Below are 15,013 nucleotides of genomic sequence, written 5' to 3' on the forward strand. Positions count from 1 at the left end.
ATTATCATTAAATTCAAATAGTGAAGAAGTAAAAGGTGTACATTTAGACAGATCATTCTTGCATGTGGACCAAACTAGATTTGGGCAACAAACCAAATTTGCAATTAGGATCAAACCTATGGAGCTCAAATTTAATAGATGCGGTTTTTTAAAATAATGCACATTATGAGGCATTTGTCAAACCAAGGGTATCTAATTTCGAACAATGACAAATTGATTCTACACAGCTTCGACATCATTCTTCCATTATTAGTTTTAGAGCTAAATACCCCTGACCTGCACATTTAATTTTCATACATTTATTGAAATAATCTGTACGGGCTGATTAAGTTAGGTTAATTTATGCTTATTCATTTCATTATTTAATAAGAGTTTATTATTTATGTGATAAGATTTTATTTTAACACATTTTTAAAGATTATGATTAGATCCAGGTAGACTATGGCTGTCATATTTTAGCACCGCAGCAATATTTTTACCATTTTTAATCGGTTCTCAATATCTACCATTCATTTTACATTTTTGATATAACAAACATCAGATATGTTTGAACTATGGGCAGAATTATGAATGTACAATCAGTTTGGAATACTAAAATTTGTTCGTGAACTCATCATAAGATGTTATGTACTCGTTTTTACTGTGTCAAGGATTTTACTGCATATTTTACCTGATACTCTGATGTATTCAATGCAAAAAGTTTGATAAAAGTCTGATAAGTCAACAGAGTTAAGACTCGAAAGTTGTAACAAAAAGTAAAAGTGCAACAATTCAATATTATGCTTTGCATGTTTATACTGAATTTCTCTCATGTTTTCAAGTCATGAATCCAAAGAAGAGATAACCAAGTTGCTTGTATAAATAAGTGATAAATCTATTTTGATAATCATGTTTTCTCTTGGCACCAAAATAAGTTTAAGCTTCTGCCTTGAGATACAGTAGGACTTGTAAATTTTATTCTCTTGGAACCGGTATTCAAGCTTAGTTACATACTTTGTTCATCTTGATCTATCTGAAATCTGCCAGTGGTGATAAAATATATTGTTTCCATCTTTCTCCTTGAAATTCATAGTCTTGCCAGGAAACTAAAAGGTGCAAATTATAGACCAGTTTGCATGGCAATTTGCGCAATAAAACTGCTCAGTCCAAAACTCTTACAGAAATCTCTAATTACAATCTATACAAAGGGCTACAGGTGACGACTTAGTTGATAGTTATGAAAATAACTACCTTTACAAAAACAAAACTGAAACACCAGAAGGATGATCTCAGGGGAGAAACACATGCTGATAATAATGTAACTATAAAAATAGACAAGAACCCAAGAAGAATCACTTTACTAGTAACTGAAATGCCATCCAAAGTTGTCTCTGATCTCAAACAAATGCAGGATTCACAGTAACAGATCCAAATGACTAGAGAACAGCCTAGATATCAGTGTGCCTTGGTGAAATTGGAGGGAGAGTGATAGACAGGGTGGACGAAGAGTGCAGGGACAAATCAACTATAGCTATGAAGCTTTCAAAAAGAACAAATTACAAAATTACAAGGAGTTTAATCCGGACAGAAATGCCTAGATGTAACATTTGTGAGGGCGAATCAACATAAACTGTAAATGCGACATGGCAGACAGAGTTCATGGCAAACAATGGAAGAAAAGTATAAATCCATACTTGCGTATGACATCTGTTGCTTTCCTTTGGAATTAATGTTAAAATATACAAGAAAAGAGTAGTTAAAAAAGGGCAAATTTTGCTCTTAAGAGAAAGGATAATAATGCAAGACATGTAAGGGCAAACTCAACTACTTTAAGTGCTTATCCTAAAATACAGACACTTATTCATGAACTAAGACATGATCACATCACTTACGCATCAGAAGTTTTCTTTGTGGAAGTCAAATCTGGTGGAAGTTTTATGTGTGAAATCTAGTGATAGCTGCCTCAAATCATTAGTAAGAGCAGCAGGACCACAGTAGAAAACCCCTGAGTGCATACCAAAGAGCAGAGTGAGGCTTGGCAGAAATGTTTGACATATATTTGTCTGATGATTAAAATAAGGTTAGTTTGAAGAACAACATACCCACTCTGGAATTTTTGTGCTTTAGAGCAATACTCTTGAAGACATTTCTCCAATTGGGCTTGGCAAAGTGTGTGCGAACCTGTGTAAAATCAATTGAATCAGTTATCAAACATCGTGACAATAATATTTCAAGCAGCTGTCTATGGAAGAACTTAGAGATTTCTAAATGTTTGCCTTACTCTGGTTCCAGAAACAATATCAACACCATGCTTGGCATGATTTAGAGCCTGCAACATAGCTATCAATGCTGACCGAGCATCACCCTCTTCATAAACACTAGTGCAATAATTATGCAGCTCAATTATTCCCTGCAAGTGATTCATTCCATACTTCATTCAATAGTTTTGTTTCACAAATAGATGTATAGAGGTAAAATCCACATGCTTCATACCTTCTGATCTAATTCTGCCACTTCATTCATTATTCCTTTAAACCATTCAAATGATCCTTGCTCTCTAGTGACCCAGTAGAAGCAAGCACGGGCTGTATTGAAAGGTTTCTTCTTCTGTCTCCCAGTATTCTCCATACCCTTCAAATATCAAACATTCAGAACAGAAAAAACCATTGATTTATTCAAAACCACAATGACATAGCTGAATGGAACTTACTCTTTCTTCTTCAGATACTTTCATGTGATTAACAATGTCCTTGAGAATGCTAATGAATGGAGTGGCTCCAATCCCAAGCCCAACAAGAAGCAAGACGTCATATTTTTTGTAATCTTGAGCTGGTGCTCCATAAGGTCCATCAATGAGCAATTTTGGGAACCTGCTACACAAGCAATGATCTGACCTAAGTCTTGGAAACCAGATTAAATGTCTACTGGATGAAAGAATAGATAAAATATTAATATGATAGGTAGTGCTTGATGATTTACTTGCCTCGTGTTATTTTCTCCTTGCATAAGATCAGCTCTCAACAGACCACTTTTCCCAGTCATGGGAGGCTCACATACCTGCCAGAAAAACAAAAGCAATCAATCATGATACTTCCACTTTTTTAGAAAGCAAAATACTACTAAGTTACTAACTGCTTGAAAGAGAAAGAGACATGAGACACTGTTACCTCTGCAAAGACATTTTTAAGTTCACGAGTCCAATCACCCAACGTGCGAATATGAACACTCAAGTAGTCATCTCCTGGAGCTGATGTTATAGAGAATGGATGCCTACAAGCAAATTAAAAAATAATACAGTTCATAAAACATATCACCTTCATCTTCTCATAGTTTTAAGGTTTAGGTGAACAGAGCTTACAGTGCAAATACAATTACCATTCAAACGGCGATACTGCAGGGCAATTGACAAACATGTATTGACCACTCTTGTATCTGAATCCTTGAGGCTTCGACATGTGAAGTGTCAAGACATTGCCTGGATATATCGCTACCTGCAAATGAATTACAATAAGTGACATATAAAACAATAGATAAGACAAAAACGAGGCTTTATTTTATACTGCAGTGACTGCATGGCTATAAATTATGAGCAGCAGATTTTAGAGCATATGCAAAAGAAAACCTTGATTATTTTCACCGGTTTTGAGCCAGATCTGAAAGCCCTCAGAATCCGCTCCCCTCCATACAACAACACAGGAATTGCAAGGTACATCCATGTCTGAAACAAAAGAATCATAAAGCAAATTCACAAGTAGATTGGGAACAAGGTGTACGCATTGAATGAGTGAGAATAAAAATTTAAAAAATCACCCATGTACATCAATTCCAAATCATGAATTAATTCAAAGCATTTTGTTGCCTACCGTTTTCATGTACCATTCATGTGTGAGATATAGAAAAGTTCCATGAATGATCAAGAGAATGTAAACGATCACAAACAAATGGTGTGAGTACCAAAAAGCATTGAATCCGGTGAGCCTCTGCAATGGTTTGGGAAGTTTCACCTTGTTCCTCCTGAACCAGGGAGTGGCCAAAGTGAATGCAATCACCATCAAAACTACCATGACAATGCCTGTGATTCCCTCTATGCCCTTTAAAAACCACCAGTAATTTGGTGGCTTATCAGTGCCAAAGAAAGGCTTCATGGGCTCATATTCTTCTTTTGAAGTGCGCAGCAGACGGGGAAAATCACAGGTTAAGTGAGCCCCAGCATGAAAACCAATTCCTAGTGCTATAGACACTGCAATTACCTGCATAATGACAGCATTAAAATGTCTTTAGCCCTTCTATTGTAAGAAATCATTCAATAACAGGGAAAAACAAGGAATAGTACAAAGAAATTGAAACAGTCATGTGATCACAAAGACAGATATATTCAAAACTGACCATAAAGTTTGACCTGCAATTAAATGGATATTGCGAAGGCAAACATGATTGTCACTTTGAACAATACAAGCAGTTATTATAAAAGAAATAAGATGAGAATTATGGCAAGAAGAGGATCAAATCTCTGAAAATTAACCTTGTGGAAATTGAGATTGTCATCGAATGGGACTGCAATGCCCAATTTCGTTCTATTCCGAAGCCATGTGATGGTATTTCGACACACTGGAAGCAAAACTAAAGCCATGTTGAACTTCAAAGTCTCCGCAGCACCCTTGGCAGTGCATACACAGAAACCCATCACATGATAAACTGACTTGTTCTTGTACGCAATAAATTTCCAGGTGAATAACCCAGCTATTACCAAGAACCATAGTAATATAATCCACACCCGTTTCCAGTTATCTTCAAGAAAATACTTGGTTTTTCGAGACCATTTCTGAAGAGGATTTTGCATCTTTGTTGGTGCAAGTTTCTGACTTAGAGCCTGGCTCAAACTCTGGCTATAATTCCCTGACTTTACAGCTGATTCACTTGGAGCTTGCAGCAGTAAAGTTTCAAGTTGCTGAAGCTGTTAAATCAAATTTATTGGTAATTCAAAAAATGCCAGATATGATAGAAACAATGGAATTCATCAAGATTGTTTCGAACTTGTATGAATACCTCAATGTAGCCCACATTATTGGGGTCCAATTCCTCCATGATTAATGCAGCATATTCTTCAGCTTGTTCTTTAAGCTTGGATAATTTGTTAGCTGATGCACTTAACATGATAACCTCTTTCACTTCTTCTTCTGTGATACGTCCATCAGCATTCTTGTCCACCCTGCACACAAACTTGGATAATGTCACACAAATACTTGCAAACATTAGCATCAAATACATCGTAATCCTTAGCACTTCAGCCGTTGCATTGTTATTCATAAAACGTTGATTATATTTTGAACTCTGTCTAGAACATTGATTCTTATATGATGATACATTTGGTCAAAACCTGATGAATGGATAAGTAAATTAGGCGGGGAAGGATTAGAATTCCTTACATGTCAAAGAAAGTCTGCAGTCTGGTGTCAAAGCTTTGATCAGAGACTTGTTCTAAAAATTCCTGAAGCTCGTTCTTTGTAATTGCAGGTGTGGTTATTCCTCTTCTCCGAGAAAGGGCATCAAAAAGCTCCCCTGCAAACTCCTTTGATTCCATCCCTACATTGACAAACAGTACCCACAACTATAATTTCTCTCTGTTGTAGGGAAAACTTGAAGATAGACAGGAATGAATGCAAAATTGGGCTTCTTACCAATACATACACCAAAATCTGCACGTGAAAGCAGGCCATTAACAGAAAGCTCATCAAATCTCTTCAATAAAGCTTCTCGATCAGCATTCTCCGTAGTTTTACTTACAAATTTTAATCCTTTCAATGCATGCTTTGCCCCTGATACTGTTCTATCCAACCTAGGTTGTGGGCCTCTTTTTGAAGTGAGGGATGCAATGCGCATGATATCATGTGACACCTGCTTGATTTTTGCAGAGGTTGTATTGATAACTGAAGATCCAAATGATGTCTTATGCTCCAATTTCCTTGCCAGCAATGACACATCTGGAACTTCTGCTGCATTATCCGCATCTTTAATGCTGTGAACTGCAACAGAATCATCACACACATCCAACGTGATCTCTATTAACTCTTGGTCCATGTCACCATCATCTTGTTTGAGAAAGTCTGCAAATCTCGTAGTCTTTCGCCCTGGTTTTTTAGCACAAGGAATATTCAGAGGGCCACTGAATCCAACACCCGTATCCATAATGGAATCATCCGATTTTCCTATCCAGCCTTGTTCAGAACCACCCCTTTGCCTATTCATTTTTTCTGCGAAATTTCATTAGCTGACTCCAAATTCTCCTTACTACTGAAGCTTCTTTTGGAGACCTTTAGATCAACTGCATTGCCTTTTTCCTGGTCATCCTTGTAGCATCGAAGGGAATCTCGTCAAACCCATCTCCAAATTACTCTTTTGCCACCATAAGTAATGCCAACTTTTCTTTAGGTTTTCCATTATTTGGCATCACAGAAAATCTGCATGTATCCTATCAAACTCGTCTCATATCATTAGCTTCTGCGATAACATTTTGTATATAAACATACTTGAGTTCGAACAAGCACAGGTTCTCCCTGTTCAATGTGTTCATAGATCCAAGCAATCCTAGGTCAAATTCAACTTACCTAGGAAATGCTTCAACATTCTTCATAGTAGTGAATCATCTCTCAATCCCACTTCTATTCTTGCATTGTAAGACATGGACCAGCCGGAATTCAAACTTAGGAGCCTCCATTGGTTCTGTAGGGTATTCTTACCACCGAGCTTCCTGCCCTTTATAACTATGGGCTTGGCTTGAGTATGTTTTGAACCTTGAAAGTCCAGACCCACTTTACTATTTCGGAATCACCTTTCATGATCACTTTTCCTTAGAAAAATTCTTCCACACCCTTCCACTCTCGACAACCATCCACATTGATTCCCTTCATGGTTGGCCATTTTGATTTCATCCAAAATGCATTTTTTAGGGTACAATTCTGAGACCATAATCCCCCTGCAGCATATCACATACTATATACAGACTAAAATCCAGAAGCGGTTAGTGTATAACAGTTGTTGCCCAAGGGGTTTCTATTCAAGTCATGAATTCTCCTCCACTTACAATGCTCCATCCATTACACATTGTCCTTTGCCTATTCAAAAAAGCTTGAAATTTGTCATTTTGTGGCAGCCTGCATAGGTGGGAAAAAAAAAATGAGATTCGGATACCCCTTGTGCCTTACCTTTCCCTTGTCACTACGCACCTACCACCATCATATATCTTCTTCCCTTGTTATTCCAAAACGGCATCACAGTCTCTTAAAAACCCAATGACCGTCCATATCTTTTATACAGGAAATATCCATTGGAACAAACTCTGAAAGCAACTCTTTCAAATAAAAATAAATAAAAACCAATCATTCAAAGGGCGAAAAAGCGCGTACAGATCGATTGCTTGAGTGGAGAAAAGAACATTGCTGATGGGCTTCATGCGAGAAAATGAAATCTAACAAATCTCCCAACTGGATTGCAAATAGGTTTGTACAACAGCTGGTTGAGGACTTCTGTCAAACACTTGACGCGCATGTTGCAGTTCACAGTATTCTTAGACGTGACGTTGTGGGTGTACTGCTCTTGTAATAAAATGTGAATTATTTCTGCAAGAAATCCTTTGATGGCTATATTTTATCATGTGCGAATCTTTTTTATTATTTTTGAGGGAGTTTAACGTGTAATGATCTTTTTTGCGCTTCTTGTCAGTGTGATTAAAAAACGGTTGGGCAGAAAACGCCCACAAGGCTGCATTTTGCACCGCCATCGCAGGGTGAACAAGCTGCTGCTTTTCAGCGTTTGCAACGTTCTTATTTTTTAATTTTTATACCCAGTTGCTGATTTTGGGAAGACCCGTATAGTTTGGACTTTTAACCTTTTTGGGACCCTGGCCTTGATTAATTATGAATAAGAGGCGCTGAAACATGATTTCCCTTTCTTAATTACTCGGGTTCGAGTTCCCCAAAGTGGTTTACTCTCTAGATTGCTTGAACATGTTACGGGTTCGAGTCTCCCAAAGTGGTTTAGTAAGAATGGATGGTCTCAAATTGTCATGATTGAGAGCTGTGCCAAGTGTAATAGAAAAAGATAAAAGAAGAGGATTGGGATATTTCTGACATCATTTGAAAGTCTACAACAAGGACCTTCCACTCTTGCCATTTTTGCTGTTTAGTAGCTTTATTTTTGTGAATATGTGTATTAATATTTTTTAATTAATAGAATGTTCACATATTTATTCATTAAAAAAAATGCATAATCATATTTTTTTTTTCTATTAGATGTTTATGTTGGCTATTTGGACATGTCAATTCGAGACTCTCAAATGACTTCGTCTCTAGCTTAGATGAGTGGCTTGTCTCAACCATCATGATTGAAAGTTGTAATAGTCAAAACTGCATAACCATGTCTTTTTCTTTGATTATATGATTAATGTTTTGATTGGTATTAGATGTAATGATTAGTTTACAAGTAGTATATTTTTTAATATGAATTTAATTTATAATATTATATATTTTGATTTTTTATCATTAATTATTAAGAGATCTGTTTTTCATTTTAAAACTCAATGTTGGTTATTTTAAGTTGAATTTGTGAGTGTAGTCACTTTTTGTAATCATAAATATAAGTTTTTAACTTTAGAAATTTAAAATTCAAATTAAATCTTATTGATTCTATCATACTAGTCATTGTGTGCTGACCTAGCATATATTTGTGTGTTTTGTTAATATATTTAAGTTCATTCATTCACTCATTTAAATCATAGTAGAAGGTTTGAGATTACCTAGAACTTACGTAAGAACTTGCATAAGAACTTGTCATAGGCATTTATGAGATGAAAAAAAAATTAGATAAGAAATTTCATTATTAACTAATAAGGAGGGGGGTGTAGTAAAGAAAATATATAGTTTATAAACAAACAAAAAAAGTGCACACACAACAATATAGGACACCTATCCAATGAGAAAATCATAGCAAAATTATCATACTTGTCATATTAGGTCTATTGTATGTTTTTTTTAATGTCTTCAATTTTTCACTTAAAGTCATCAAGCCAATCCATAAGAGTTCTAATTGAGAACCTGGTCTTTGTAATCCAATAGATTCCCAAAGGTGTTTGTAAATGTTGAAATCATTACATGAATTCAACTACTAGAAATTAAGGTGAACAAGTTTTAGATTAAATAATTTTGCTAGATTATATATGCAAGTTATAGGGTCATATTTGCACCTCATATACTTCTAAACTCAAATTTTAAAATTGGGTATGTGGTGTCCCCTTCCAACTAGTTATTGTCCACCAACTCAAGCATGAAATATTTCAAACTATATTATAAGGTTTTCTATAAAGAACAAGCCCTAAATCATTTAGAGGGTTTAAACAAAGATGTCTAAGAGACATCTAGGATCTAACTCATAATCACTACTTGTTGCATTATTCAAGAAGCACATAGGAGCATTCATTGTCATATTGATATTTACATACTTGGTGAGAAAAGAGCATATGTCATGGTTGTTTACTTGTTTTGATCATTGTTCACAATCTATTAAATCAAGCTATCTAGGTGGCACAATCAAGGAGTGGGAACCCACTTGAGGGTAACCAATCTTTATAGGCTACACACTTAATCACACACACAAACACACAAATGGAAATAATAATGTAAATCTACAAAATTTTATTAATCTCCTAAGTATTTGTATAGCTTTCATTCATAATATTTTATGCTATAGTAGAACTTCTTGTAGCCTTCTCCTCTCAATTATTACAACAAATCTTTCAACGCAAACCCTTTCCTCATTGCAATCCCCTCCTCAATTGCAAAGGTATTATTTCCACCAGCGATTGTGATCTCTTAGTTTCCTCTTTGAATTTTTTGCTAAATAGAGAAAAATCTCCCTTTTGCTCTACTCTATAATGAAATGAGGCAAGTATGCAAAAATTATTCTCATACTAAAAGTGTTATGCAAATTTTAATCTTTTAACAACCGTAAAAAAACATATATAAACATAACATAAACAATATACCATAAAACTTGTGTACATAGGGAAAAATCTTTCTAGAAAAAACCCCAGACTCCAAAGTAGCCTAATGTATTATTCGATAAATAATACAATAATAATGTACTTGTACAACAAGTTTTCATGGGATTATCACCAACTATAGATCTAGAGGACTTTTGATATATTAATAATATCTACAAAACTCTACACACAACCTCTATCTCAATCATCTAACGGAGATACAATACATGAAACTATCAAATGGTAATTAAAAAAACATGAGCTAAAACCACTCAAAAAGTGTCACCCAAATCATAAATCTCAAGATGAGTACACAGGCTAAAAATAGTGTACTTCTTCTACCTATCACATTCTCATTATAATTCGCTAGTTAACCAAATTGGGTGTTTCATTTTAGTTTTCTTATTTCCAAGAGTCCAACCAGGTATGTCTTATGAGGTATCATAACATGATTCATAAGCTGGTCAACAAAGCTAACTCCCTTTTAAAAAACTTTTATGTGTTTGCCACATTTTTATATCTCCTATAGAAACTTGTGGAGGCCATAACTTTTGATTCAGGAGGCTAATTGGGCCCATTTTTATAAGTCATAGATCTTAAAGAGACCTACACAATATGAACCTCCCTTGGTAGTTCCAAACAACTCAAGATATTTATTTCAACATAAAACCAACTTTATAGCCCAAAAATTACACCTTTCAATAGGAGCGAAGTTGAGAGATCATTCATGACATTCTCCAATTGATCAAACATCTTGCAATAGTAAAGGCGGTATCAACACCATAATATAATTTCTAATTGCTAACAAATTTCCACAATCCATGCAACTATCAATTTTGTGCTTCTAGATTCGAGTGTGTAACTATCAACTCTTTGATCTCTCTCTCATCCTCATGATGGATCACATAGTGTGCTCGAAACATTGATGTTCATATATTTTACATACACAATTAAATCCAAAAGCATAAAATTGATAATTTCTAAGCTCATAGACTCATCACATCACTTGAATTTATCTATGATCACTAACTTTGTAAGTACATCTACATTATTCTATAATTTTTTTTTTATAGCATCACCCTTCCATCCTCCATCAAATATCAAATAAAATGGTACTAAATTCAATATGATTCATTCCCACATGAATAGGTTCTTTGCTAAATGTATGACACTATGACTATCACAATGCATCATAATGACTCCTAACTTGAGTCCAACATTTGAACACAATCTCTTAAGAAAGATGGATTTCTAACTAGCATGAGTTGTTGACATGTACTCTACTTTTGTACTGGATAAAATAACCACAACTTATTGCTTACTCATCCAACAGATTGCACCATCAAATATAGTAAAAATATATTCACTAGTAGATCTTTTGTTGTCAACATTCTCCAATCCAATCTAAAATCACAAATCCATGAATAAAAATTAAATGTTAGTCCCTTTTAAGATAGCCCTCATAGCATAAGAAATATTTAGATGTAGCTTAAAAATACACAAATACCCCCTTCATTGTATCCTAGTGTACTCATCTAGAATTAACCATAAATCAACCAAGGATTCTCATTTTTTGGGAAATGTTTGGTCTTATACAAACCATAACATACATCAAACTACCAACTACACTAGCATAAGGTGTTGTGCTCATATACTCCATCTCATTAGGAGAAATTTGATGCTACTCAATAAATTAAATTTGTCCTCGTCATAAGAGGAATAGACAATGTCTTACAATATGATATGTTTAACCCCTTCAATATTAATTTCAAATTCTTACTCTAGCTCGACAAATATTTTATGATCACTCTATCTCTTCTAATCTCCACCCCCAAGATGTACATGAATACCCCTAAGTCCTTCATCTCAAATTGTGCTAAAAGTTGATACTTTAATTCACAAATCAAATCATTTTCATTACCTAAAAATAGCATATCATCAACATATAATGCAATAATGAGAATACGACAACCATTCACCTATATTATATACAATGATTTGATTTGGATATGATAACTTACAAACTTAATACAAAAGAACTAAACTTTTGGTACTACATCCTAGGAGATCACTGAGACAATACAAAGATTTGTTCAACTTACAAACCAAATGTTCTTTAAAATTCTCAATGTAGTGCTCTGGTCATGTCATATAAATCTCTTCCTCTAAATTAACAAGAATAAATTCTTTCTTCACATCCATCTATTAAATCTCAATATCACAAGTTGCAACAAGAGACAATAAAAATCAAATGCATGCCAACTTTATTAGTAGGGATTAAATCTCACCATATGTAATATATTCCCTCAACTTGAGAATAAACCTTCATAGCCAATCACACTTTTACTTCTCAAAACTATTGTTGGAAAGTGAGATGGATGCACAAACTAGAGTTTTGAGTCCAAACTTGTTGTATGTTGTATTTATACTATGATAGTTATAATAAAATAACATTCAAATGCTATGTGGTGAGATATGTTAAAATGTGGCAAGATAAGAGTGCAAATAAATATCTACCAAATCATTTTATACTCTTTAAAACAACATAATAATATGTAAGTTACTTGTATATTTCAGTCATCATTTGATAGACTACAATACCATATCTTCCATATTATCCACTTACATATATATTTTCTTTTACATATATTATATCCTCATACACATCATCATTATTCTTGTCCTATCTTTCTATCTACACATTCTATAAGTATGCCATTACATTAGTAATTTGAGTCCTTTGTTATCACTATGCCTCTTGTCTTATTTGGGAGTCATCCTAGAGCTCTACATTACTTACGTGGTTGGATGTGGTGACCTGTAGATGTTTCTATCACTTTGTATTTTTAACCTTCTGACACTACCCCCCATTTTGAAATGATATATTGTTCTCAAGACATTAGGGCTCTTAATTTACTTAATAACGAAGGGAAATGGACCATTTTTGAAGATCCATATGAGATCAATATGTGCATCCGGTATCTATTGTTTCTTTATGAAAAAGATTACAACATGTCAATACAAACACGTACTACTATGCCATAAAAGAAAAATTAGGCAGGTGATTTCCCATGATTAAATCCTTAAAGTAAATTAGTTGCAATTAACTTATCTTTTCTGGATTTAGCAGGTTTTCATAACATTACGACATTTAGATTCAAACATTCTCCCACTTGTTGAAGACCTATCAAGAGTCATTCAAAAAAAACTTAATCTGCCAAGAGCCAATTTGATGGAACAACATCATCAACACATCCATCCATCAAACCACATGAATCTCAAGTGTGCTCCTTGCTACAACAATACACTTAAAACAACATCGAAGATGTTCACCATATTAAGCAACAATCCCTATCATCCTCCAACATGCCACCTCTGGAAGAAAAAAGAACAAGCTAAGATGCATATGCACCAATTTAAAGAACACAAGCATCTGATCCTAGTGGTAACAAAGGCTAAATGATACTGCCACAAAGTCATTGTGTTGATGAGCTATATAAAAGCAACAACCAACATCAAAACCCATGATTAGAACACAAATCTAAAACCAAGAAACTTTATCCAGAAAACAAGATCAAACATCAACTAGAACAACAACAACCAAAAAACCAATTTCTCTCATCCAACTAATAAACTCACTTGACTAAAAATTATTGGCAAGAGACATTGTATTATTCATATATTGTCATTGATGGAAACTAGAGTCAGATATCCAATCCACAATTCATGATTCATTCATACTGGAAGAGAGTCTAAGGTCCGGTGAGGTTCGGTGAGATATAACAATGTATTCGATAGTGTATAGTATTTTGGTTGGCATATCATTTGTATTAAATATTTTATGTTGCCAATCTTAGAGAAGCATTGTGGACGTGTAATATGCCTTATTCTAGGTTTATGGCCTCTGGTGTTGAGTGAGTTGGAAGGTCTGGTAGACAAGTTTTCTGGTTAGAACAGTGCGTATTAACAATAATGTGTGGATAATCATTGTGTGGATCATGCAGAGTAATTTTGGCGGTTGTTTGTGTGTTCGAGGATGCTAAGCCGACATGTGGGAAGTGTGTGGACAATTTGTTTTGGTTTGCATGGTTGTTTTGGATCGGATTGAGCCAACTTGGGTAACACGTTTCATTTGCACATTATGTGTTTTTGGGCCAACATGTAATAGATCTAATTTTATGTTGTGGATATATATGAGTGATTGATATGATCAATTTTGGTATCGATGGTTATGTGTGATGTGTGTATGAGCGATTATGTGCAGTTTCAAGTGCACAATTGAAGGATTTGTGCTTTGAAATTCATCAGAATATCAAAACATAGCAGAGTAAGACTATGTGATTTGTGCTTAACCGGAACTCTTTTTGGCATTTGTAGATGTTGTTTTTCAATTCAAATATTCCAATTATTTTCTGTAATCATTTGTAAGGCAGTGAGTCTTTCGATTTGTAGCCCTTATTGTAATTTGAGCAGTGATCTTTAGGCAGTGTTCCTGAATGCATGTGTCTTCCCCTCATGTAATATTATTATACTTCTAACAAGGTATATTAATATTGTGGGTCTCAATCCCATCGTGTTTTTTCCCTTAACCAGGTTTCCACGTAAAGATCCTGATGTTATGGTGTTGTGATTATTTGCTTTGTGTTTCTGCACTCTAATTTTGCTCTGTAATGCTAAGTGGTTAAAAAATCAGATTAAGAATGTTAAAAATTGTAAAACATTGATTCACCCCCCCTCTCGGCATTCCTTGATTCTAACAAAAATAAAACCCACATCAAATGCTAATCCAACCAATCATTCATACATCAAAGGTATCCAACATCAGCAAAGTCATTTCATCTACATAGCCAACACATTACTACAATTACAAGCTCCATGTGTGATATGTAATTAAAGCTTACAAATCAAAATGTGCTTAATTTAAATTACAGATTTATCCCAATCGCAAACAGAATTGCGTGGTTATGTTTTTTAACTGTTGAAATTACAAAAGCTAAGTTC

The 15,013-nt window shown here is 34.6% G+C and overlaps 1 protein-coding gene across 1 annotated transcript; it reads right to left on the minus strand.

The window, feature by feature from the left end:
- Nucleotides 1-756: 756 nt before the first annotated feature.
- Nucleotides 757-7,785, minus strand: LOC131027405 (respiratory burst oxidase homolog protein C). The gene is made up of 14 exons (XM_057957448.2): nucleotides 5,658-7,785; nucleotides 5,406-5,562; nucleotides 5,026-5,188; nucleotides 4,502-4,933; nucleotides 3,843-4,229; nucleotides 3,602-3,697; nucleotides 3,355-3,470; nucleotides 3,147-3,249; nucleotides 2,963-3,036; nucleotides 2,690-2,849; nucleotides 2,473-2,610; nucleotides 2,261-2,389; nucleotides 2,082-2,160; nucleotides 757-1,984 (listed from the first exon to the last, which is right to left on the minus strand). The coding sequence occupies exons 1-14, from the start codon at nucleotides 6,223-6,225 to the stop codon at nucleotides 1,875-1,877; spliced, it is 2,712 nt and encodes a 903-aa protein (XP_057813431.1). The 5' UTR covers nucleotides 6,226-7,785; the 3' UTR covers nucleotides 757-1,874.
- Between the last annotated feature and the right edge of the window lie 7,228 nt (nucleotides 7,786-15,013).

The sequence above is a fragment of the Cryptomeria japonica genome, chromosome 1 (genome assembly GCF_030272615.1).
Source record: "Cryptomeria japonica chromosome 1, Sugi_1.0, whole genome shotgun sequence".
NCBI lineage: Eukaryota > Viridiplantae > Streptophyta > Pinopsida > Cupressales > Cupressaceae > Cryptomeria > Cryptomeria japonica.